This window comes from Muscardinus avellanarius, assembly GCF_963383645.1.
Source record: "Muscardinus avellanarius genome assembly, chromosome: 14".
NCBI classification, from domain to species: Eukaryota; Metazoa; Chordata; class Mammalia; order Rodentia; family Gliridae; genus Muscardinus; species Muscardinus avellanarius.
In genome coordinates this window covers 63,447,641-63,475,055 of record NC_137800.1, presented here as the reverse complement: position 1 = coordinate 63,475,055, position 27,415 = coordinate 63,447,641, and the positions used below count along the sequence as shown (strand labels likewise).

Below are 27,415 nucleotides of genomic sequence, written 5' to 3'. Positions count from 1 at the left end.
ATTGGACCCTTACCTAACACCATATACAAATATTAACTCAAAATAGATAGAAGACCTAAATAAAAATCTTAAGACTATAAACTTTTAGAAGAAAATGTGGGTCATAAAACCTCACAACATTGAAATTGGCAGTGATTTCTTGGATATGATTTCAATGGCACAGGCAACAGAAGGGTAAACAAACTCCCTAAAAAAAACAAAAAAAAAATTGTATATCCAAAGACAATGTAAACAGAGTTAAGAGTTACTGATAGAATAGGATAAAATATTTCCAAATGCTATATCTAAAGGTATATTAATATTCCAAATAGAAATCCTAAAAGTTACCAATAATAAAAGCAAACAATACAATTTAGAAATAGGTTAAAGACTAACATAAATAATAAATCTCCAAAGATAACCAATCTTAGTTGTCTATTGGATGGAAAATCTTGTTTCTCTGGTTGTGGTGTGTGTTACCTATTTCTTCTTTGTAGTTAATCTCTTTGAGTATTTTCTCTAGTGCTGGTTTTGAAGACATAAATTCCTTCAGTTTCTGTTTGTCATGGAAGCTTCTTATTTCCCCATCTAATTTGATGAACAGTTTTGCTGGGTAGGACATTTTTGGCTGGAAGTTGTTTTCTTTCAGAGTTTGGAATATGTTACTCCAAGCCCTTCTGGCTCTCATGACTTGGTTTGGGAAGTCTGGAGTGATTCTAATTGGTTTGCCTCTGAATGTCACTTGGCCCTTTGTTTTTGTTGCCTTTAAGATTCTCTGCTTGGCTTCCACATTGGTCATTTTGACAATTATGTGGCGTGGGGATCCTCTTCTCCGATCCTGTCTAAAGGGAGTTCTATAAGTTTCCTGGACCTGTGTATCGACCTCTTGCTCTGTTTGGAAAGTTTTCTGCTATTACTTCCTTGAAGAGATTGTTGATTCCTTTGGTTTCACCTTCTTTTCCCTCCTTTATTCCAGTTATTCTTAGGTTAGCTCTCTTAAAATGGGCCCATATTTCTTTAATGTCAGATTCCTGCTGTAGGATTTTTTTTTTTTAATTAGAAACTATGTGTTCATTTTTGGAATGATCGTCTTCTAGGAGCGAGATTCTATTCTTCATGTGGTCTAATTGGTTGTTTATACTTTGAATTGAGGGCTTTACTTCATTGATTGCATCCTTTATCTCTATTTGGCTCTCTCTGAATTCTTTTAGAAATACCTCTATTATTTCTCCAGTTATTTTCCTGATTTGATCGTCTAGAAATCTCTGAATTTCTGTTTTATCAGGTTCTAATGTTGTGGGGTTGTGGGCATTCACTGCTCCATTGTTATTCCTCTTTCCCAAGATTTCGGAAGTTTGTACATTCCCTGGATTCTTCCCTGAGTTACTATGACTTCACTTAAGGTGCTCCAGATCTCAAGTGTGTGGTATCTCAGTCACCACTACTCCTTTACTGTGTTGTATCGCAAAGTCTCAGACCCTGGGAGTCAATCGAAGCTGCTTTAGACCATGGCGGGTTGCCAGATTGGGCATTCTCCTGCAGGGAGTTGTGACTATGGTGTGATATCTCTGCAACCGCCACTCCCCCACTGGGTCAAGTCCCTGGGAGTGCAGTACTGGGATTTCTCCTCTAGGGGCCGCAATTTGACTCATGTTTGTTGAGTGCGCTGATGGAGCTGATGGAGTGGACTCGGTGAATTCGCTGCTACTGCCGCAGGTGGCAATATGGCACTGCTGCCACACCCTCGGTCATGGGGCTGATGTATTTCTTCTCTGTTTTTGACCTCCACTCTGAGTCCCTGCAGGGTGTGCTGAGCCCAGCCCCTGGGAGCTTTAGACACTTCCTGCGCCGAAAAATCTGCCGAATTCCTCCCAGCTGATCCGCAGCAGCTCACCTCTGCTCGCAGCCTGCCGCTCCTCTCTGGAGCCTGGTGGTTTGTTGAGTGCATTAGTCTGGTGCCGTCTGGTGAGCTCACTGCTGCCGTCGGCAGTATGGCGCTCCTGCCGCGTCCTTGGCCGTGTGGCCGGCATATCTCCTCTCTGGCTCTGAGCTCTGTTCTGAGTTGCCCTCCTCTCTGGGGCCTGGTGCTGCAAGGGAAGATCGTGCCCGTGTGTCTCCACACCACAGCTCCAGCCACAACACTGTAGTCTGGTTTCTTTCTGGTGTCTCGTTTTTCCAGCCCTCTTTTTCTCGGTCCCTTGTACATTTTTTGTTTCTCTGCTTATGGTGTTTTCTGGCTATGAAAGGCGCTGATTTTGTGGTAATAGAGATTGGCTGTTAGCGGGGCTCGTAAGCCCCGCTTTTCTTTGTCACCATCTTCCCGGAAGTCTCATGTTTTATTTTTAATCAAGTATTTTTTAATCCTCAAAATATCCATAATTGACAGCATAAGACATTAAGCATGAAACAAGCATGTAAAACTCATGTCTACAGAAAGACAAATAGCACTTTAGTTTGACTCCTTTTTGTCCTTTACAAACAGTCCCAAGTGTTCAGATTTTTTCGCTTGTAAACAAACATGAGTCAAAATGGACAATGAGATCATTTAAATACTACACAGGTAATTTTAAAATGCTATATAAAACACTGTATTAGAAACATATAGAAATCAGGGTTCATTTTGGTCTCTAGTATGATTAGAGTTGTTAATACCAAAAAAGCATACTGATTAGAGCCAGCATGGTGGCAGGTGCCAGTGGTTAGTGGATATGATTGAAGAGGTAGTCAACACTGTCGAATGTCCATTATGGAAAGAGTTTTCAAACTGGTAAGTCTCTCCTTAAGTCAAAGACCTAGTTGAATATCCCTTTTGTGTACTACGCTAGCATTTGATATTATGATTATCATAGCACCTACCAAAAACAATATTGCTTTATTTACTCAACTGTAGTTTTCTGAGAGAAGGGAACTCTTGTCATTGTACATATATCATCTTACATAACATATGGCACATATGAAATGTTCAACAAATGTTAAAGTAATAAATTAAGAGTTTCATTTTGCTCACCTAAACAAATAAGTGAGTTCATGTTCATGGTCTCTTCCAGTTTCATATTCTATTAGAATGAAGGACCAATAAAAAAACAAATGAAGATATGTATTATAAAGTTTTAGATCCATGTTTGAAGAATTATTTCTAAGTATTGTTTCTTCTAACAAGATGTCCTCTACACAGCATTTTGCTATTTAAATATAAAAAGAGTAAACTGCTTATTGTAGAAAGAGAAATTTCTCTTCATAAAGCAGAAATACTCATTAACAATCCTAATTTTAATTGAGGAATACCTTGTATTAAAACTACAGGTGTTTATAAGTATGGATAAGTACATATTAATAAAATGTTTACATTTTGAAGCCTAAGTGATAGTATGTTGGTGGCCCAAAATTTATAGTTCCTACCTAAGAGAAATCTCAGCCCAGAATAAAATGCATACTAAAGGACATATGAGTAAGGTCCATTCTCAGCTTCTAGCCCACTTCTGCTTATAATCTCAGTTAAAATTATTATTTAAAACATAACTGTCTCTGAAGATGTGCCAAAATGGATATTTAGCTATGGATATTTAGATATTTTTTTTAGTCTTAAAGGCAATGATAAGCCGGGCATGGTGGTAAACGCTTGTAATCCCAGCATTTGGAAGGCTGAGACAGGAGGATCACAGTTCGCAGACACCCTCAGCTACTTAGGCCCTCTGCAACTCAGTGAGATCCTGTTTCAAAATAAAGAATAAAAAATAGGGCTGGGGGTGAGCTCAGAGGTAGGCTGCCCCTGGGTTCCATCCCCAGACCCGCAAAAATAAATAAACAAATAAGAGACAATGATATCCAACACAGTGGTATATCACTGTAAATTTTTAAAAAAGGAATTTTTGTAAGACTTATCTTAATATTAACTAGTGTTTTTAAAAAAAGGAATTCCTTAGACCAATTAAATGTATTAGTTTCTTGAAGCAAAGATAAGCAACAAAAGTGATCTGAAAATCAAGCAACTCCCAGAACCATAGCAGGTTCTAAGAGTGCCAACCAAAAATGTAATTTGACAGCACTTATATAAAAATAGAAGCTGAAGCATAGAAAATTTAACTGACATCAGGGGTGGTGGTATACTGCATGGGAAGCTGAGACAGGAGGATCACAGGTTCGCAGCCAGCATTAGCCACTTAAGTGAGGCAATCCACAACTTAGTGAGACCCTGTTACTAAATAAAAATTAAAAATCAGACTGGGGATGTAGCTCAGAAGTAGAAAGTTCCAGGGTTCAATCCCTAGTACCACCAAGAAAAAAAAAAGAAGACGACTTAATTGGCTACAGCTTAAATCAGTCAACCAGTGAGTGAGCTTAATTAGTTAATTGGCCTCCTGAAGCCAATTAGTGGTCAGTTATTTCAGATTAAACTGTACACTGGTTTTGTCTGTTGTGACCATTGTAGGCAACTAGACAATCCATGGCCTCCCACAAATTTTAACACTTTCCTAGCCTCAATCATTCCTGTACAACACAAGTAGACAACCCAAACAATTTTAACTTTACACATTTCAAAAGTTTGATCTGATCACAACAAAGTTGTTAGCTGGAATACATTAATTATATACATTAAAGACTAAATTTCTTATAATAAAAATTACAATCATATACAGTAATTAATCTAATTAAATTTCCAAAATGAAAGTAAAAGGCAGTAGAAATATAATCCCAACAGTTTTAAACAAAACTTTTCATGTTTATCCTTCTCTGATATGTTTGACTATGTGCAACTTCTGTCAATGTACCTTTCTCAGGTGCCACATATTTTACATCAGCACACAACAGTGCATCATCTTAAGAGTAAATTGCTCTGTATCTTCTTCTATAGCAATGCACAATTTCCTTGGTCTTTGGTCCCTTAAGAAATCCCAAAGAAAAAATTCATACTATTACAAACCTTTTCAATAAACTAGAGACAATGACTTGACCAACCAGTGAGGATAACAGAAATTCGACTGCCCAGTTAAAATAAATAAATAAATGCAATGTGCAGTTGTGCTTTTTCTTTCTCTCCCCCCCCCCTTTTCCCCTTCTGTGTCTCTCTCCCCCTCTCTCCTCATATATGTAGAATACCTTAAAAGAAACAGACTAAATGTTTAAGGAAATTTTTATTAAAGTATTTTCTCTTCAGTACGGTTGTTTAAATGTCATTGCTCCAAGACTAGGAAATGTATTTGATGCCAGAAAGTCCGGTTGGAAGTACTGTAAAGTATGGTCCTTAAAGATCCTAATAATAGGCGAGGCCAGTGGCTCATGCTCATAATTCTAGTACTTTGGGAGGCTGAGAAAAGAGGATCTCAGGTTCGCGACCAGTCTCAAAAATTTTGTGACACCTTTCACAAATTAATGAGATCCTGTTCCAAAACAAAAGATAAAATAGGGGGCAGGGGTGTAGATAAGAGATAGAATGCCCGTGGGCTCAATCTCCAATACCACCGATGATGATGATGATGATGATGATGATGATGATGATGATAATGGTGACAGAAAATTTATAATACAGTGTTTCAATATAAAGCAAATGTTTCGAAACCATATATCAAAACAGAACAGAAAACATGTTGACGCGAATTTTACGTACAAAGTTACTCATCGCTGTTTTGGGACAGAAAAAGTTATGGTTCTTCCCAACGCCCAATATATGAAAATAAAATTCCAAAAATAAATGAAGTGCTTTTAAAATAAAATAACCAGAAGGCTGAAACTCCCCTGCGCCCAGTCCCATCCTCAACGACTAGAAGTTTATCCACCACGTTAACAAAGTGACTCAGAAAAGTTGAAATCTTCTGAGAAAAGCCATAGAAAAGCACTCGATTACCTTTCCTAAGACGTTTCCTAATGACCGGACAGTACCCCCAAATAACACGACCTCTAGAGCCCAGGCATCCCGTCTGTTACGCATTTAGATTGCAAAGCTCAGAGGACGCTTGACTCAAAAGTAAAACAGAACTCAACCTCAAGGAATATTCTGGATATGTGAGGAAATACACAACCAGCTGCAAACTCCCCACTACACCAAGCACCTGCGTCACACGCCCGCAAGGCTTCAAGGCCGGCACTCACCCAGCGCTGGCCTGCGAAACCCAGACCCCAGAAGTTTCAAAACCAGAAGCGCGAACACGCTGGAATGAGGGCATGGGCCGGGAGCTCAATCTACCATTTCATAGGTATCCCGCGCACGCTGGGCGCTGCCATCTTGAGAGGAAGCGGGCCCTTGCCCGAAGGCCCCCGAGGGGGTCGCCCTGAGCGAAGCCGGAACGTCAGGAAGACGCTACCCAGTAACTTCCGCGCCTAGTACGTTTCGTCCTTCATCCAGGAAAACGCTGCAAAACTCCACCCCCGAAATCGGGCTTAGCCAAAGGAAAAGCTCCTTCGTAATCACGCGCGGGCTCTCAGGCAGTGCCGAGGACAGCCGCAGACGGTGAGAACTCGGGGCAGGGGCGGGGCGTCGGCGGACGCGCGCTCTGTAACCCGGGCAACGCGGCCTGGGACAGGTGCAAATGGACTTAGCGCGCGTCGGCACCCCAGCCTCCGCCACGCGCTGAGCGCTCCCCGGGCGCGCTCCGTGACCCGGCTGCACGCTTTCGGCGCTCCGGCCTCCGACCTCCATCCGGGAGGAGCCTGGGTCGCGGGCAGAGGCCACCCCAGACCTCGTCCCAGAACCCAGCCGGACCCTGGAGGCGGGGGTCACCCGAGAGCCCGCAGCCTCCCCTGCGCACCGCCCCCTTAGCTGCCCGCCGCCTGCCTGCGCCCGCCTGCCCAGCGGCGCGGGGGCCTCCGGGCGCTCCCCTAGGCCGAGGCAGCGCAGCCTCGAGTTACAGCACTCGGCGGCCTTTGCAAAGTCTAAAGTTGGAGTTGTGTTAAACCCCCGACCCCCCGCAAAGAGGACCTATTTGAGTTTGTTTGGGGTTTTGTTTTTTGGTGTTTTGTTTTTTTTTTTTCCAAAATGGCAGCCTCCAGCCGCGCACAAGTGTTAGATCTGTACCGGGCGATGCTGAGAGAGAGCAAGCATTTCAGCGCCTACAATTACAGGTGACCTGGCGGGCGGCGGGGCCGGGAGGGCTGGGGACGCGGGCTGCCCCCGCGGGCGGGAGCCCCTCGGCGCCGGCAGCCCATGGCTCTCTTGGGGCTCCCTGCCTAGCGGTGTGGTCCTCAGAGCACGGGACGCGGGACTTGCCCTTCCTGGTACCTAGACTTTCAAATCGTGTGATGATTTCCCCCAAATTGGATACCTTGTTTCTTGCTGTTGTGATTCTGCCGTAAAAGAAAAGAAAAAAAAGAAGAAAGAAAGAAAGCTGGACGTGAAAGCTTCACGTGATAAAGTTAGTACCATTATATAAAACTTTCCTTAAGAATTGGGGGAGAGTGGATGTGGCCAGCCAGTAAGTAGCACATGGCCACAAAACTGAAAGCTCGCTTCAGCGCTCGGGTTCCTCAGGGATCTTGAGCCCTGTTAGGTTGCAAGAGTCAATTCCATTCTTTTGAGGGAATAAGGGACAGGGGTGCATACACAAGTAGTGGTAAAGGGAAGAGGGTTTCAATTCCAAGAGCCGAAACGTTATTTTGACTCACCACGTCGAGATCTGTCGGACCTTTAACAGCAGGGGAATAAAGTCTAATCGCCTACTTTTTAAAAATCTAGTTAAATTTATTTTTAACACATACATAAAAACACAAATTACACATCTTAATGGGGTTTCATTTGAGGTTTTCATAGATGTACTTGTTTAAGTACATGCAATAAAAGTTTACACCTATTTATTCACTCGTTTATGTATTTGTACTACTGGAAATTGAACCCAGGAGCATTCTACCTGTGAGTTACATCCCTAGCCCTATTTATTTATTTCAGGGACTCCCTAAGTTGACAAAGGTCTCCCTAAATTGCTAAGGCTAGTCTCAAACTTGCAATCCTCCTGTCTCAACCTCCCAAGTACTAGGATTATAGATGTGGACCACCTAATCAACTTTTACATTTTTAATACAGCCCACTATTTTCATCCTTGTCCCAGTCCCCTAATTATGGGTCTCTTCTTGATTTTTATATGCCTTGTCTCTACCTCATAGCCTGTGCCTTTTGGTTTCTGTTTCCTTATAATTTGTGACCCATCAATCAGATATATTTATATGTATATGTACACATATATATAAAAATTCATATGCATATATAGTTTATATACATGGATTATACATGTGAATTACATATATGTGTATATATACACGTGTGTATGTGCATACACACATATATGACTATACATCTGGATTCTTTCAGATTTGTTGTCTTTACTACCAAAATCCTCTCTAGTTTTGAGCCATTATTCCCAAGAGCAAAAATCTGACTGCACCAGTTCATCAGACCACACCTCACTTCAAGTGACTGTCTTGGCTATGAATTTTGGTGTTATATGAGCAGAGCCCACTATTTAGGTAGGCCCCATCCACTAGGAGTGTAAGCCAGCATGCTCTGTGCTTATTAGGCCTAGTGCAACCTCAGTCAATGGACAAAAACACTAAGCCAGTCAAGCAGTTTGTGCCAAAACTTTTTAGAAAGTTGCACTGGAAACACCCATCCTGTAAATGGAACCTTATCTTCCAATGGTTAAACATTTCATGTGAGAGCAGGGTTTTACTTAATGGCAGCTTTGAAGTACAGTGAGAAGAGGCACTAGGCAAGTTGGTGGAATTTTGAACACACTCAAAACATGCAAGTAAATAGGAGGAATCCAGTCAGTTTCACCATGTCTAGATTTGTCATTTTGTGTTCACTCAGAATAAACAAGGAGTGGGAAACAGCACACGGTTCGTGTTTGTGACATTGGACAACACAGTCTCTAAGGACTCTTCCATTTCCAAAATTCCATCTGGAAGTGACACGGGAGCCAGTAAGGAAAAGAATTGCCAAATAAATGAATGCAAAGCCAACAAGAGTAAACTACAGAAGCCCGTACAAGGCTATATTTAGCAGGCAGAAAATTGGAGATGAGTTTCAGCATAAGAAACTATAGAATAACATACATTTAGAAAGAAATTGGTCAGATTATATTTGGAGTATCTGCTTTCAAGCTAAATTTATCATCCAAAAACAAATATGTTATCCAAAAGAATCTGGTAGCCATTCTTCACTATTGTCTGAAAGCATGTACTTAAAACATGACATTCCTATACTATCATTTTCCAAGTTAATAGCTTTATAAAATGTGTCAACAGATTATAGATTCCCAAACTTATTGGCTTATCAACCCCTTTTCAGAAAAAAGATTACTCTGGACCCCTCAGGTGCTTCTACTACCCTTTGTTTTTATTCAAGGCCCCCATTTTGCACCCAAGGCTACTATTGCCCCCCTTGAATCAATCAAAAACCCCTACCCCCACTCCCCAGGCATTATCTCTGACTTTGGGAATGTATGTTTTATAGATAAAGATTATATTCTCAGGATTCCAAGGATAGCTCCTTTCCTTCTCTCTAATGGCAAGTCAGTAATAATGACTATTGCTCATATCTATATACTACTATTTTTTTTTTTTTTTGGTATTAGGGATGGAACCTAGGGACATTCTACCACCAAGCTATACCCCAGCCCTGTTTTTTGTTCTTTATTTTTTGAAACAGGGTCTCATTGAGTTGCAAAGGGCCTCACTATATAGCTGAGGCTGGCCATTAACCGTGATCCTCTTGTCTCAGCATCCCAAATGCTGGGGTTCCAAGAATGCACCACCATGCCTGGCTGTTACTTTCTTAACACAAATTTATAAGAACAACTTCTGAAGTGGGTACTAATTTTATAACCTAGTAAGGAAACCAAGGCATACCAAAAATCACAAAGCTCGTGCTAGGTGACCAATCAAAAAAACACTAGTGCACATTGAGCCAAGCCATAGATTGATACCTGAGGCAGTGGCAGTGATCTCTGTATTTTGGAGTCGTCTTGCAAGACCTATGTATAGGCCACTTCTCAATACTGTGGACCTACCTGCTGCTTCAGTCTCCAGCCTATCAAGCCTCACACATGACCCTGGCCTCTTTCACAGTCATCTGTAGTTTCTTGAGTATGCCATGAGCTCTTGAGGCACAGTTTTTTGTTGTTGTTGTTTCTATTGTCCCTATTCCACAGCCTCCATTCCTGTCTGTCCCATCTCCCCAACAGTCCTCATTCCTAGGTATTCTTTTGCCTCAGGGCTTCCAAAAGATTTCTGAAACCGCCTCTTTCCAGTATTGTACCTGGAGTTAGAAAGGTGAGAGCTTTGGGCTCAGCAAGATGCCTGTTGTCAATAGCTTTAGAGCCATTGTGGGAAACAGATATAGAGACCGTTTCTGTAGATTAACACAGTGCTGATAGAAGTAGTGCAGGGTATAGAATCAAGGCTTCCCAGACAATGGCCTTGGATCAAAAGCATGAAGCAGCATTGTGTCCTCAGATAAAAGCAGTAGACTATTGCTGGAGAGTTGAATGTGCAGGAGACTGAGACTGAGGTTGGATACTTTGGTGGTGGTGGGAGACAAGATCTCCTAATTTGCCTAGGGTGATCTTGAACTCAACAGTCCTCCAGTGTCAACCTCAGAGTTGCTGGGATTATAGGTACGTACCGCACCCAACTGAGGTTGATAGGGGCCACATACTTGATGGCTGTTGCCCATGCTAAGGAACCTAGACTTTATTCTTAGCTAACAGACTGTCACTAAAGAGCTTTAAAGCTTAAAGTGACATGCCATATTTGAATTTTAGGTAAGATGTCAGCAATGTCAAAGATAATTCTGAAGGAATGGAACAAGGACACCAAACAGGAATAGATTAGGACAGTGTAGAGGACAAATTAAAACCTTAATAAGGGCAGGAGCCACTAGATGTTGTAGTGCACTCTTGTAATCCCAGTACTTGTGAGGCTGAGACAGGAGGATCACAGTTTCTCAGCCAGCCTCAGCTACTCAGTGAGACCCTCTGCAACTTAGTGAGACCCTGTTTCAAAATAAAGAATAAAAAATACGGATGAGGGTGTAGCTCAGAGATAGAATGCCCCTGAGTTCAACCCCCAGTACCGGAAATAAATAAATAAATAAATAAATAAATAAATAAATAAAGGCAAGAGTCACAAAAGACAGAGAAAACGGACATATTTGAAAAGCAATTAAACTCTAAAGACAATAAGGAAGAAAAAAAAGCATTCTAGAATGCCATCCAAGTAAAGCTGAGTGACAGTGAGGTTAAAGAGAAATTACGCCATTTCATGGCATAGAGAATACAGAAATATTGGTCTTCTAGAGAACATTTGGAGCTGGCATTTAGGGTGTCTCAGTATGAATTGGGCACAGGATGCCCAGCAGGAGCTGTCAGTCACAGGTCTAAAGCTCAGAGGAGTGACAGCATTAGAGTCTTCAGCCTCAGCTGTGCTGGGACCCTGGACAAGTCCACTTCACTCTGTTCTCTGGTTCCATAGTCTATAAATTGGGAATAATCTGCTCCGTATACTCCTTATTGATCAGGAATTACAATGTGGATTATACTAGCCCTAATGTGAAAGCACTAACACCAAGCAACTTTAACTTTGTTTAAAAAGAATAAAAAAGGCAATTACATAGAAGGCATCTGGTTTTCCCCCTTGGAACTAATGAAGGAATGAATGTGTTCCTACACTTCTTGAAAACCCAAAGTGTGTGTATATGCGTACACATGCGCACATGCACACACACATTATTTATAATTACACTAGGGCCTGGAAGTAGTTAGAATGCAGACAAGATGGCCCTGCTGTGAAAGGATTGTGGTATGTTTGGGCATAAGGACAGCTCAAGACATTTAGTGGTAAAAACATGCAAATTGAAATAGCTGCCAAACAGTGGGAAATTGAGGAATGTAGTGTATTTCAGGCTACACTTTTCCTAATGATGTTTTGGCTGTCACCTATTAATATACTATAAAAATATAACATTGTAGCCAGGCATCCCAGCCTTGGGAGGCAGAGACAGGAGGATCATGCAGGTTCGAAGCCAGCCTCACTGGCTTAAGAGACCCTGTTTCCAAATAAAATATAAAATAGGTCTGGGAGTGTAGCCCAGAGATAGAAGGGTTCCATCCCCAGTACCACCCCCAAAAAATATAGTAGTGATTATTTCAATCCTCTAGGCCTACTTTCAATGTAATTCTTTATATCATCCCTCATTTAGAATTTTAAAAGTGTGTGTGTGTGTGTGTGTGTGTGTGTGTGTGTGTGTGTGTTGCTGGTCATTGAACCCCAGGGGCATTTTGCCTCTGAGCTGTTTTGAAACAATCTCACTAAAGTGCCAAGGTCCTCACTAAGTTACTGATGCTGGGCACTAATCTTCAGTCCTCCTGTCTTAGCCTCCTTTCAGCCTCACTGTTCTTACTGCCAAAGCCTCCCATTAACAGAAATTGCTGATGTGTGAGAATTCCATCCTCCTGTTCTTTTTTTTTTTTTAATTGTACTGGGGGTGGAACCCAGGAGATTTCTACCTCTGAGCTACACCCCAGCCTTATTTTTTATTCTTTATTTGGAAACAGGGTCCCACTGGGTTGCAAAGGACCTCAGTAAATAGCTGAGGCTGGATGCTAACCTGGATCCTCTTGTCTCAGCCTCCCAGATGCTGGGATTGCATGTATGTGCCACCACGCCCGGCTCTGTTCTTTTTCACTTTTTGTCTTTTAACTCAATTTAGAGCTGCCCATACACATAGGAGCATTTAACACTTTGCTTGCTGGGTATATAATATACATTCCAGGGCTTGAGTTTGAGACCTGCACATTTTAAGTCTTTTAACAGAAATGCTTTTGGTGTAGGGTATATATTATAAGATATTGAAGAAACCCTGAAATTCTATTTTAAGCAGTCAAATAAGTTTTGCTTACTGTAAAATGTTAAACAAATCACATATCCCCATGAAAACTGACTTTTTTATTTCAGAATATGTAAGGACATAGTAAAGGGGGAGAAAATAAAAGAGAAAAAGACTGCTTTGTTAAATTTCTAAGATCTCCCCAAATTAAGTCTCAACATTTGTTCTGAATTTATGCTCCTGGGCTCATATATAGCCTGTGGCACTTTGTTAGAAAGAACCGTTGTACCTGACCCCTTCAACAATGCCCCACAGGCAACCAGAGGCAATTCATGTATGCCTAAAAGTAGTTTCTTAGACTTTTGAGAGATTATTCATTATCATTAAATATGCTTAGAATTTCTCAGAAAAAAAAGTTTTTACTTTTATGGTTTTAGTTCTGCTGTGTTGAGTGAAAATAAAAATTATGCAGTTAACTTTGAGAAGAAAACATTTAAGATATTCAGATTGAGAAAATCATATTCAACCTAAATTCTGGGTGAAAGGTAACATTTCTACTATAGATAATAAAGGGAAGTATTATAAATGATTAGGTCTATGTGTTGCTTTTTCTTTTCTTTTTTTATTGTTTGGATTAATAATAGGGACACCTGGAATAGGGTTCTTTTAATGGATCTCTACCTCTCATTTTAAAAAGCAGATTAAAAATTGTCAAGGTCACAGCATAATAAGGTATCCCTATGATGTCTTGATCCTCTATAAGTCTTTATAATAACTCATCCTTAGCATTCTCTTTGACAGAGTAATAGGTCTTTTAATCAAGGTATTTTGAGGTCACAGTGAATTTTTATGACAACAAAAATGAGTGCCCCAGTGATTTAATTCTAGAACTTCCCCTATTTTTCATCTCCTCTTAATTCCCTGTGTTATGGTTTGAATGTGTCCCAACAGGTTCGTGCACTGGTACCTTGGGCCCCAGGGTTTCCTGTTTGTTGAGGTAGAACACCTTAGAGGTGAGGCTAATGAAATAATTAGATCACAGAGGTCCAGGCCCAGGAAATCAATACAATAATACAAGCTGGTTAGCCATGGAGTTAGTCTGTGTAAGAGTGAGGTGATATAAAGGGATGATACCCACACCCTTGGCCCCTTATGACTGTTTTCCTCTTCATCTGTGATGTATAATGCAAACAGATGCAGCCACTGGGTCTAGGCTTTCAGCCTCCAAAACTGTAAGCTAAATCTATTTTTAAAGTGCTCAACCTCAGGTATTTTGCCATGGAGACATAAAATTATTCAAGATACCCTGAAAGAAATTCTGATTTATAGCCGGGCGTGGTGGCACACACTTGTAATCCCAGCATTCGGGACGCTGAGCCCGGAGGATCGAGGTTCCCAGACAGCCTCAGCTACTTAGTGAGGCTGCCCGCAACGTAGTGAGACCCGGTTTCAAAATAAAGAATAAAAAATAGGGCAGGAGGGGGTGTAGCTCGGAGGTCGAATGCCCTTGAGTTCCGTCCCCAGACCCGCGAAAAAAAAAAAGAAATTCTGATTTATGAACTAATGTGCCTTATGGATTATTTCCAGTATTATAAAGAAGCATGAAATAATTATTTTCACTCCTGAAAATCAAACCCAGGGCCTCAACATGCTAAGCAAGTGCTCTGCTACTGAGCTACACCTCAGCCTAAGTGAGGCAATCTTGACTTAGGAAGATTCTTGCCTTTAAGCCCAGCGTGGAGTCACACACCTGTAAACCCAGTACTTGGGAGGCTAAGACAGGCTCATCACAGGTTTGAGGCCAGCCTCAGCAACTTAGCAAAATAAAAGATAAGCCGGGCTTGGTGGTGCTTGCTTGTAATCCCAGCATTTGGGAGGCTTGAGACAGGAGGATCATGGTTCGCAAACAGCCTCAACTACTGAGGCCCTCTGCAACTCAGTGAGACCGTTCAAAATAAAAGAATAAAAAATAGGGCTGGGGATGCAGATTACAAGCACACGCACACACACCTCAAACTCGGTTCATATTTTAAGTCAACTAGGTTGGTTTGGGTTTTTTTTTAGGGAGGATAGAGTTGGTTCTTTATTTTTGTATATGTGTATGACCTTGGTATAAATCGTACTCAGCCAGGCACGTGTTGGTGCAAGCTTGTAATCCCAGTACTTTGGGGGCTGTTACTGGAGGATTGCAGTTTCATGGACAACCTCAGCAAGCAGTGAGACTCTCATCAACCTAGCAAGACCCTATTTCAAAATTTAAAAAAGAAGGGCTGGAGGTGTACCTCAGAGGTAGAATGCCCCTGAGTTCAATCCCCAGTACAAATAAATAAATAAATAAATAAATAAAATAAATAAATAAAGTAAAAATAAAAAATCACATACTCTCCTGTAGGTCATCTAACAGCTAGAATATGGTAAACTCATCAGTCAAGTTCATTGAGCCATTGAACTTGTTAGGAGAATACAGGAATTAAAGTTGTTTCAAATGAAACACTAGACATAGAGGACAGAGCCTTGGTGAGGAATTTTTTTGTGAATACCTCTATGTGCTGGGATGCTGTTTTGTAAAAGCACGTCAAGCCAGGTGTAGTGGTGCGTGTCTCTAATCCAGTGTTCAGGAGGATGAGACAGGAGGGTTGCAAGTTTAAATATAGCCTCAGCACCTTAGTGAGCCCCTCAGCAATTTAGTAAGACCCTGTTCCAAAATTTTAAAAGTTCAAAAATAGGCTGGGGTATAGCTCAAAGGTAGAATGCCCCCTGGGTTCAATCCCCAGCACCACACACACACACACACACACACACACACACACAAAAAACGTGGACAGATCAGGCTTCATATTAAAGCATCTGCAGTCATGTTTTGCTTAATGAGTAGGATATGTTCTGAGAAATGTGTCATTAGGCGATTTTTGTGGGAACAGCATGCACTTGGAGGAACCTAGATGGTCTAGGTCAATCACTCTACCTGGCCTGTGGGTGCAGTCAAGACACAGGTGGTTGAGGCTGCTGCCAGCATCACAATCACTAACATAGTCACTTATTATCAAGTAGTATGCACTTACATAATTGCATGTGCTGCGCTTTCCCATGACTGACAGCACGGTAGTTTTGTTTGCACCAGCATCAACAAAAACACTTGAGGAATGCTTGCACCAGCAAGCATTGTGGACATTACCAGAGCTGTGACATCACACAGCTCTGTACGCTTGAGACCCAAGTGTCCTTATACAACAGATGATTGTATTGTGGTTGGATAATCTCAGCTCTCTATATCTGCTTTATTTTCCTTTATTATTCACATTTTATATATTAGTGTTACTATTTGCCTATTATTGTTAATCAGTGCTTAATTGATTGACATATTCTCAGAATAATTGTTTTATTTACTTAATAATTGGCTACTACCCTCATTTGAAGTCAAAATGCATTAGCCTTATATTTGTTCTTTTGTTTCTAAGATAATTTTTGGAGTGGGATTAATACCCTCCCTTTAGCCTAATTAATTCAAAGTTACTTATGTAGTTTATAATAGTTGTGAATATTATTCTGTAACATAATTGTTCAACTTTACACATTTTTTCTGCCCACCCATACAAATATTTTACCTAAATACTTATCTCTCCTCACATCTGATTCCAAAAAAGGATGTTTTAACCAGAAATCACTCCTAGAGGCAGAAGTGTCATAGCTACAATCCTCTTTGCCTTTGACATCTTTTCAAATGAGGAAATAGCTCCTCAGAATCAGTCAGTCATTGATTCTCTATCCCAGTCCAGTTGTCTCTTACTCATTCAACAAATCTTGTGAGCACTCACTGTGCAGTAGAGTCTCCTGTTCCTTCTCAGAGGAACAGAGGATGGAAATAGTTCAACACTGTGCTGTCCCTCAAGACTTAGGACAAGCTTTGGGCGTGGTGGTGCACGCTTGTAATTCCAGCATTCAGGAGGCTGAGACAGGAGGATCACAGTTCGCGGACATCCTCAGCTACTTAGTGAAGCCCTCTGCAACTTAATGAGATCCTGTCTCAAAATAAAGAATAAAAAGTAGGGCAGGGAATGTAGCTCATAGGTCAAATGCCTCTGGGTTCCATCCCCAGACCCGCAAAAAAAAAAAAAAAAAAAGACTTGGGATAGTAAGTACAGGTATGATGGCCACTTAATGCTGTGGCCCCCAGACTTGCAACTCTAAAGGAAGGAAAGCTGCTGGAGTGTGAATCTGGCCATACTTGAGCACACCCTGATCAGGCAGCCCTCTGCAAGGATGCCTTTCACAGGCTCCACCCGCGGTGGCCCCGGAGTCCAGGCTACTGCAGTCAGTTCCTGGGCACCTCTGCTAGGCATTTTTCCCTTCCCCTGTGTGAAAGATTTCTTCCCTTGAGACCCTCAACATCTCAGAGGCACCTCCCCAGGTCTCTGGTTAGTCCTTCATCCTTTCCCTCCCTTGCAATTGCTTCGCCCTGCAAGATTTCAGTTGTCACCACCGTGCTGACACCCAAGTCTCCGTTCCTGGTCCAGACCTCTCTCCCAAGCAGGCACCAAACACATTACTCACGTGTTTCTACAAGCACCCCTCAGAGGTCAGAGGCAGTTCACACTACATAAGTTTAGCATGCACCCAAGGGTCCTTCCTAGCCTCCGCGTCCCCACATTCTGCCTAGACACCTCAGTCCCACTCCTTCCTCTTCATCCTCAGTACCGTAGCATTTAAAGACCTGGTAAAGAGCAGAACAGAGATTTGAACCTGAACCCAAAACTTTTACTCTAGATCTCTCCCCCTCCCTCCCTCCCTCCTTCTCTGTCTTAAATGTATCGGTGGCTCCATGTGGCTTTTGGAATACATTCATAGCTTCACATGCCACTATTCTACTTGCTCCTACTTCTAGCTATTTTTCACATCAGCCAAAACAAAGTCCTCACATCTTCTGATGGTGCCCTGTGCTTTTTTTATCTAAGCCTTCCTATGATCACATATTGATCCCTGTGCTTGAAACATGTTCCTCCCTTCTTATAGCAGTTTCCTGCTCATCCTTCAAAACTGACAAATAGGCCAATTCTGGGGAGGCTGGGTGGAATCTCCCATGCCTCCCTGATCCCTCATTTTAAAATTTTCAAAAGGAAAAAAAAAAAAAAACTGTAGTTGGTTCTCGTTGCTCTTGTTATGAATTTCAAATCCTTAGCTCTGCCAGGTCATGTGTCCCTGCCTCTCTAGCCTTCAGTAGCTTCACCTTCCCACTGGGGATGTTCTCGTCACTCTGGCCTACCTCGCCTCATGCCCAGGCTTCCTGTCTGCCCTGGTCTTCCTTCCCCGTTCAGTTGCCTGGGCCCCGGCAGAGGCACCCTCCATCCCAGTGAGCTCTCAGCCCAGTGCCCTTCTCCATGGTGACACACTGGTTGCCGTTTGACCTTGTGACTAGCTGAGTAATGTTTCCAAAAGAGGTCAAGGACTGTTTGTGTTTTCGACATGACTGTCCCTCAGCATGGATGCCAGACAGCTGGGGGTGGGGAAATAAGTATGTGGCAGTCTTGTAAATCAAATTTGTGGCACCCCCTCCCCATCTTCCCGACACTGCGTGCAACGTCCTGCTCTAATGTTTCCCATCACACTTGCCACTTAATGTCTTTCAGCATGTAGGGACCATGTCTGAGTCATGGGATAGCACACTGTAAAAGCTTAAATACGGGATGAGTGAACATTGTGGTCTGGCAATGTTGAGAGTCTGAACAGTCACACCATTTCATTTTCCTTTCCTGAAGAAAATACATATATTTAGATATGTAATCATCACACATCTGAATACAGAATTTGAAGGTAGGATTCAGTTTTCTCAAACCAAATTTCTGTCCATCTAATTTTTCCTTCATAGAAATTCACTTACTCTATGTAAAAAACGGCCTTCCTACTAAGGAGGTCTGCATGATATCACTGTCATCGGATCAGCACAATGTATTTGTAGGCACGCAGAGAGCCAACACATAGCCGCACAGGAACGGGAGTTTTCAAGCCATTCTCACTGCCCTTGGGGAGGACCGTTAGCAGGACGTGAGCAGCAGAGCAGGGACAGGGTGGCCTTCTGGGCCTGCCTCACCACTGCGGAGTCCATCTGGTCTTCTCAGAGCTGCAGTGTCAGCTCTGTGCTCAGAGCCACGAAAGACCACATGGACTTTTCCTGATACCATGTGTTCTTCAGTCCAGAGACATCAGCACAGTCTTCGGGCTTCATATTTTGAATGTCCTTATGTGTATACTGTGTGTGTGTGTGTGTGTGTGTGTGTGTGTGTGTGTGTGTGTGTGTTGTGTTACTGGGGATTGAAGCCAGAGGCATTCTATCCTCTAAGCTATACCCAAGTCCTATGTTATTTTTTTATTTTGGAAACAGGTTCTTGCTTAGTTGCTGAAGCCACACTAAATTGCTGAGGCTGGCCTCAAACCTGCAATCCTCCTGTCTCAGACTCCCAAATACTAGGATTGCAGGCGGCGTGAACCGCCACACCCGGCCTTTTTTTTTTTTTTTTTTTTAAACTGGGGATGGAACCTAGGGCTTTACACATGCTCTACCACTGAGCTACGTGACCAGCCCTTTTTATTTTGTATTTTGAGACAGGATGTTACTAAACTGCCCAGCTTGGCCTCAAATTTGTGAGCCTCCTGCCTTGGCCTTCTGTATAGCTGGGACTACAGGTGTGTGGCAGCATACCCAGCTCATACTGCAACTTGTGGCCTGCCCATCTCCATTGCCTGTGTTGCTGTGCCCCCTTGGTACCTCATCTACATGTGAATAGAGAGGAATCCATCCCTCAATCCCGAGATGAGGCAAAACTGCCTCTCGCCCCAGAGTGAGGGTCTCTAGTTAGGATCTTTCTCCCTGTATTCTGGCGAAACTCACAGGTCACCTCAGACAGGGTCTTCTTTCTTTCCCAACACTCTCATGCCTTCAGCTCCCCACGCCCTGACCTCTGGCTTCAGATTTGGTCTGTCTCCTAAGTGAGAAGCATGAATGGGAAAGAACACAGATACAGGATGCCATGTCAGTACCTTTTTTTTTTTTTAAGAAAAAGAAGTAGGCTAAATTTAGAACATGTGTTGGAAATATAGTTTCTTTAGAGTTTAGCTGAGTAATGTTCTGGGTTCAATCCCCAACTCCAAAATTTAAAAATAAATTTTTTTTTTCAAAAAAGTGATCTCAGGAGATGAGCAAACTCTGGTTTGGGGAGAAGAAAGGTCCTTGAAAATGTCTGCTACTGCATGATCAGGGGCATGTTTTATTAAGATGTCACCATCTGTTTCACCAGCAATTTCCAAAGGTCAGAAGAACCAGTAGGAAGATAATACATTAAAAATAAGCCTCTTTGTTGTGATTCACTAAAAATAACCAAAATGCAAAAACTCCTTGTTTCATAAGCTCTCCTACTCTCACATACACACCTGGCAATATCATTTTAATAATAATTAATTTTGAGTCACAGTCCTGAAAAGCTTTGTATGCTTCAAGCATGTAATTATCACAGGGAAGTTTCCTGTGTCCTCCTACCCTAGAGAATAAGAGAGTCCAGTGTTTGTTTTTGCTGTGTCCTCCACTTTTTTCATCTTCTAGAGGACACTGGGAATAGTGGCACACCCCTGTGATCCCAGTACTTGGGAGGCTGAGTCAGGAGGGCCACAGGTTGACAGCCAGCCTTAGCAAATTAGTGAGACCCAGTTTCAAAGATTAAAAAAAAAAAAAAACTAGGGCTGGTGGTAGTGTATAGTTCAAAGGTAGAAGGTCCCTGGCATCATCCCAGTGCTGCCAATAAAAATGAACAGAGCAAAAAGTTACTACCTTGCAGTGCAGCCTGTTTTGATTTTGGACTTCCTTTATATTTTCATTTGCCCGCATAAAGAAAAACAGGGTCAGAATATTGGAATCTAAGAGATTTGTTTGATTTACTTTCTAAGAGCCTTTAACCTGTGGAAGAGAGTGGGGATGTGGGCGGCAGGATTTGAAAGCAGTGTGATCTGCACCCTGGTCAGGCGTCTCCGGAGGCCAGCCAGCCGGCTGGCCGCCCTGCCTGCCTGCCTGCCAAGGCATCTTGGTGGCAGCACAGCGTGAATTAAAGGAAGCACAGGGTGTATGTAGAACACCTGGATCAAGTATAGGTAAAGCAGGTAGATGCAGCAGAATTTGCTCTCAAAGAAGCTATTGGTGCCTGCTCTATTTTGAGTTTTTCAGAACTGAAATTCTGTCGTATTCATATTTTTTAATCTTCTACTGGCTTGGCCTGGAGTACAGGCGAGGCTAGCCTTGGCAGAGCCGGGCTGGGCACTCAACAGTGACCTCTCCAAGGCCCACAGTGTTTTGAGTGTCTTTCAGCCCCAATAACCTTAATGGGGTCCAGGCCCGTTTCTACTCGATGGGCAGCGGCAGTGTGAGCGTCATCCCTGCCAGGCGACTAGCTTCCCTCCAGGAGTTTTGCCTGTTCACACACCTATTCTCCCTGTGTCAGGGCACAGTTCCCTATGAGGATAGTGAGAATATTGCAGAGGGCTTGTGCTCAAGGAAACTCAAAGAACAGAAAAGTGGGTTCTACTGGGACACTACTCTGAAAGAACTTGTGACCCTCTAGAGAAAAAGACCACTGTGGGCTGTGCTGTTTGGGAGGTGAATGTGCCTTGATAAGTTTCATGTGGCGGGAATGGTCCGCATGCTGCACCTCTTGGTGTCTGCTTCCTCCTCACCCTGCTGCAGTCTGGCTAATCGATTGCACCTTCCCCTTTTGTTATGTCTTCAGCCCACTTGGGCTGTCTTCAGCTTTTGACCCGGTTCTCCTTCCTGCCTTTCTTGGTGTGCAGGTCCCTTCTCTTGATTCCAATGTCTGCTGACCTTCCTTGGATATTGGAGGCCTCATATATTCTATCCTGACCACCTTGCACCCTTCCCACATGCTCTCACCAATCAGCATGTATGTGCCCATGCTCCCCCTCTCTGTTTATCCTCATCCCCTGGCCACAGTCCCTTCTGTCCAGGGCTTCCTATTCTGGGGGAGCTACTAATACCTCAAATCAGCCAGATCTAAACCATGCTGACCCTTTCAGCAAACTTGGCCTTCCTGCAATCTCTCTCACCATTCGAACTCAGTTGTCTGGACCAGAAATCGCCCCTCTCCATACTTTATGTCCCACAGACACACAAATTCCCCTTATGATGCCTACTTCATATCCCCCACAGCGATTGCCTTTGTTGGCACCTTAGATTTTGTCTGGATTTTATAACAGTTTCCTGCTGTTCTCTCTGCCTTCTGTCCATTTTTATGCCGAACATCCTACTGCCACCAGAATTTATTTCTACATCCCAAACCTGGCCCTACCACTTGCTGCAGCCATGTGTGTATAAAACCAGACAGGGTTAACAGAAACACCATTCTTCCTCCAGATATAGATTCCCAAACTTACTGGCTTACTGCCTCCTTTTCAAAAACAAAGATTACTCAGCATCCCCCTGGGCCATTTCACCTTCCCCTCATTTTTATTCAGTGCCCCCCAGTTATACCAGATGCTACTAGCCCCCTCATTGCCCCATGCCCCTTCCTGCCAGGAGCAGCATCACTGATGTTGGGAATCCATACTTTAGAAGCTAAAATTTGCCAAGAGAACTTAACTAGGTATAATTCAAATGATTAAATACTAAAGGCAAGCCCAATAAATAACCTATGACTATGAATAACTATGGCTAAGACACTGTTATGTTTATCTATATGAAATATGGTGAATTGCTTATAAAATTCAGGTGTTCTAATGGATTGTTTTTTTGCAACAGGGAATATTAAGGATTGATCCCAGGTCAAAATTTCAATTTCTTTCCTATCATGTGGAAACTACGGCAAAATAAATAGGATCATAAAATTAACATACTATTATTCTTCAAAAATCTGTATTCACTTCACTACTCTCACTGAATTAAATTACTTAAGTTACTTGTTTATATAAGGGGAAAAAGAGCAAGTCAACTTGACTGAATAAAATATAGATTATTTACAAGGCCCATGAACTTTCTCTTATTTAGATGCTTATGAATATGTTAGTTGACTTAACTTATGTATCTTGTGTGTGAATTTGGTTAATCAGTGGTGTCTCTTTAAACTCAAATCCTGTAATAGAAAAAGGCTCTTTTTTATAATATATATATATATATATATATATATATATATATATATATATAAAATCACTGCAGAACACATTTTTCTTGAATGACATCAACTTCTCTTAACACTTATCATTTTGCTAGATTGTGGTGAAAGTAAATTTTCTTTCTCTGGTCTGGAAACCTTACCAGCTTTCGGTGCTATATCAAATTTTCAATTAAGAGATTTGGGAGCTGGGAGTGGAATGTATATCAGTGGTTGAGCATTTGTCCAGCATGTGTAAGGTTCTGGCTTCAATCCCCAGAACCACAAAAAAAAAAGAGGGAAGGGGACAGGATTTTGAAACGTCTATATAAGCTGAAATGAAGCTACATTTAATTCTATTATTTAGTTTCATTTTCTTCTTTTTATAAAGTAAATCATCATTGTATTTGAGTATTTTAAGCAGGAAAATAAGGATATGAAAACCAGATTAACCTGGGATAAGGTTTACCAGAAACCTGATGCTGATAAGGCAAAATCACAGCCTCAGGTATAGCTCTGAGCTTCCCAGAGTGCAAAAAAGGAGAACCGTGATTAGTCCTGCTGCAGAGAGGTGCCATGATATGAAAGCAGCCAGTTGCTTAAAAGAATTACAGCTCATTCTGGTACAAAAACCCAGGAAGTTTCTCTTATGGCTCTTTCTATGAAGGTCAGCATCCTCAGCTTATGTATGATCATATGTTGCTTAACAAGAAATGAGTCATTGGACAATTTTGAACTTGTGGGAACATCATAGAATATACTTTAACAAACTAAGATATTACATTAGTAGGCAGTATTCTCCACTGTTGTACATGCGATTCATTATTGACTGAAATGTCACCTTTGGCACATGACCTACAGCACCTTCAAAGGGCATTTCTTTGGCATGCTGTAATATTAGCCAAAGGCATAAGGCAGCAATACTGAAGCAGTTTGCAAGAGACCAAGATTCAGATCCCTGTCACATCCCCCAGGTACAGCCTGGAATAGAGAACGTGCCTTAATTTAGGCAGTACTCCATAAATTGTATTTATTTCAGTCTAAATTTTGAGATGCTTTAAATTACAGTACGTGTGGCGTTAAACTTTCAGACAAGATCTAGACAGAGTCAGTCAGTCCTTTATCTTACCTTTAGGAAGTTACCATGAACCGGCCCAGAGACCTTTTCAGATCCCTCCAGGTCCGTACTTCACAGATTTTTTAAATAGATTATCATGGCAGGCCTAATTTTTAAATCATTTTCATTTGACTCTTTCAAATAAGTTATAAAATGAATCCTTATGTAACTAAGCCTATTGGATTAGTTTCAACTAGAAGCCACTTACCACATACCAAAAAAATAATATTTTGAGCTCAAAGCTATTATCTGCTGAGACACTCTGTTAAAACCTCAGTATTTGCATAAAGAAAATTATTTTCCCTCCGTGCTCAGGTAGAGAGATCCTTGATTTTGTTCTCATCAAGTGGTCATAGTTTTGTTGATACACAGTTCCCTCTCAAATATTGTCAGAAAGGTAAGAGTTTAATATTTCTCGTGGCAGCAACACTTTTTTTCTAAGCCTGTGTGCATATGTATGCATGTACATAATCTCAAAACCAGTGAGACTATATTTTCACATTTTTTCCAGTGTCATTCAGTAAACACATTATTTTCTGGTAAAATTACTTTATAATTAAGGTTAGGTGCACAGCTGAAAGAATAATAGTTCTTAAACTTAAGACAAATGCAATAAGATTCTTTTTCTGCTCAACGATTTTGAAAGTAACTTATATCTAAGTATTTTATGTTCCTGGAGTAAAATTATGATTGTGAGTTTTCATACCTTGTGCCCAGCATAGCAAATGTTGAAATATAATGATCTAAATTGGAGATATATGTAAATTGTTCTAAGAATTCATATCAATAATTTGCAATTATTGCTATTAAATGAATAGTTAAGAAAGAATACAAACATGCAGTTAGTAGGCAAAACAAAAACATTATTCAGAGGTGCTTGCTAGGTAAAAATTGTTGGCTATTAGTTCAATCTATTGATGTATATAATTATTTTAGCCAAATATAACTGAAATTTTATTTCTATTGGACCAGAAGTCTTGCATACACCATCAGGTCACAGATTTTGGTGGGAGTTTTTGTCTTTTAATTAAAATTTTCATTTCAGCAGCAATTATACACCACCTGTGGAATGCACAGTATTTGATGATGGGAGCCAATAATAAATAGGGACTGGCATCCTGGTTATGAGAAGTGTAGAACCTAGTGTGAAGAGACAGACCTGTAGTAGATTCCAGAGAGCTAGGCAGTATAGTGGGGTGAGCAGTGGTATCAGGAGCAGAGTTCACAGGAGTCCAGGGCTCGAGTGGGGCCCAGGGGCTGGATAGTCTCATGGTGGAAACAGTTTGGTTTGCAAACCATAATGCCAAACTCCAACCTGACTGGTATTTTCCTTCTCTCAACCTAGCAATTTTGCTAAGAAACTTCCCATGTTCATATCTACTTTTTTTTTTTTTTTTTTTTGTGGTGGTGGTACTGGGGTACCTGGAAGCCCTTCTACCTCGGGCTACACTCCCATACCTATTTTTATACTTTTTTAATGTGGAAACAGGATCTCTTAAGCCAGATCATCTGGCTTCGAACCTGAGCGATCCTCCTGTCTCTGCCTCCCAAGCGCCGGAATTACAAGTGTGTGCCACCACGCCCGGCTCATATCTACATATTAAAGAAAAATAGTCCTTCTTTTTTCTTTAAGAGACCCTGAGAAGTTGGTCTTAGATTTAGGTCTTAGTAATTAAAATTCATGCTACTCAAAATGAAAGTGTATTGAAGGTGTCTAATCCCTGAGATTTTTAATATGTAAAATTAAAGTATAAGTTAAAATATAAGTGGGGAGTGAGGAGTAAATGCCTTCATGTTTTACCTTATATACCTTAATACTTGTACAGCTGTGGTCAGCACATAAAATAGCAGCTGCTAGGCCCCTGGACCTAGGCACTTAGACTGTCAAATTTAAAAGGAATAATATCTAATGAGGTATATAAATGGATTTTTTTGCAATGAAGCGAACTCCCTCCCTGTACCTCTTTATTCTTCTATAAAGTATACTGGCTCCCTTCACCATAATGACACTCAATTATCTATGTCTTCTATTAGAGCATGCTCTTAAATGGCCATGTGGCACCACCTTTGACAATCATCTATATCCGAGAAAACTTTTAAGAACAGGGCTGTTCAATAAAGCAGGCAATTTGGGCTTGGGAGCTCTACGTAGTGGCCTTAGACTTACGGAAGGTTGCAATGACTTATCTCTGGAATGTTCCTACAGGCACGATGTCCTTTTAAGGAAGAGATGTCAAATTCCCATAGGTAGAGACTCCTTTTGCCATTCCTGTATTGAAATGAGGAAAGTTAGGCCCATATTAATCATCAGAACCTGAGACTGCATTTTTTTAATTTGACCTACCATATACAATTTTCGTGTGTGTGTTTTGGCACATATATACCAAATGTCATTCAGTTTGGAGGCTTGGTTGATTGTTTTAGTACTAGGGATTGAACCTAGGAGTGTTCCACCTCTGCGTTTACACCCCCAGGCCTATTTTATTTTTTATTTTAAAATAGGGTATTACAGCTGGGCATGGTGGCGCACGCTTGTAATCCCCGCGCTTGGGAGGCTGAGACAGGAGGATCGCACGTGTTCAAAGCCAGCCTCAGCTACTTAGTGAGGCTTTTAGCAACTTAGTGAGACCCTGTTTCCAAATAAAAATATAAAAAAGGTCTGGGAGTATAGCCCGGAGGTAGAAAGCCTCTGGGTTTCACCCCCAGTACCACCAAATAAATCAATAAATAAATAAATCCAGTACCACCAAATAAATAAATAATTTTAAAAATTAGTGTATTACTAAGGTGCTGTGGTCCTCGCTAAGATGCTGAGGCTGGCTGAGAAACTGATATTCCTCTTCCTATTTCAGCCTCGCAAGTACTAGGATTACAAGCATGCACCACCACACCCAGATGCCATTAAATATTATTTAATCACTATACTGTTTTTATTCCAAATAAATGTAAGGACTGGTTTTTCTATGTCTGTGAGGAATGATCTTGGTATTTTAATGGGCATTGCATTGAATCTGTAGATCATTTTTGGAAGTATGGCCATTTTGATAATATTTATTCTGCCTATCCAAGAGCATGGAAGATCTTTCCATCTTCTAAGATCTTCTATTTCTTTTTTCAATGTTTTATAATTTTCTTTGTAGAGGTCTTTTGCCTCCTTGGTTAAGTTTATTCCTAATTATTTTATTTTTTGTGGGTGATCCTGAGTGGAAGTGTTTTCTGAATTTCTTTTTCAGTGAGTTTAAGATTAGTGTACAGAAAAGCTTCTGATTTTTTTTAGCTTTTTTTTTTCTTTTTTTTGCAGATCTGGGGATGGAACCCAGGGGCTTTCGTCCTCCAAGCTGCACCCTCTGCCCTATTTTTTCCTTTATT

General features: G+C 41.4%; 1 protein-coding gene across 1 annotated transcript in view; it reads left to right on the top strand.

Moving 5' to 3' along the window:
* Nucleotides 1–6,949: 6,949 nt before the first annotated feature.
* The window catches only part of LYRM4 (LYR motif containing 4), a gene marked incomplete at both ends in the record, with an annotated part of 157,272 nt that continues 136,806 nt past the window's right edge, over nucleotides 6,950–27,415 (top strand). Inside the window, one exon of the mRNA XM_080710718.1 lies at nucleotides 6,950–7,035. Coding sequence (XP_080566844.1) covers nucleotides 6,950–7,035 — 86 coding nt within the window. The remainder of the gene's footprint in view (nucleotides 7,036–27,415) is intronic.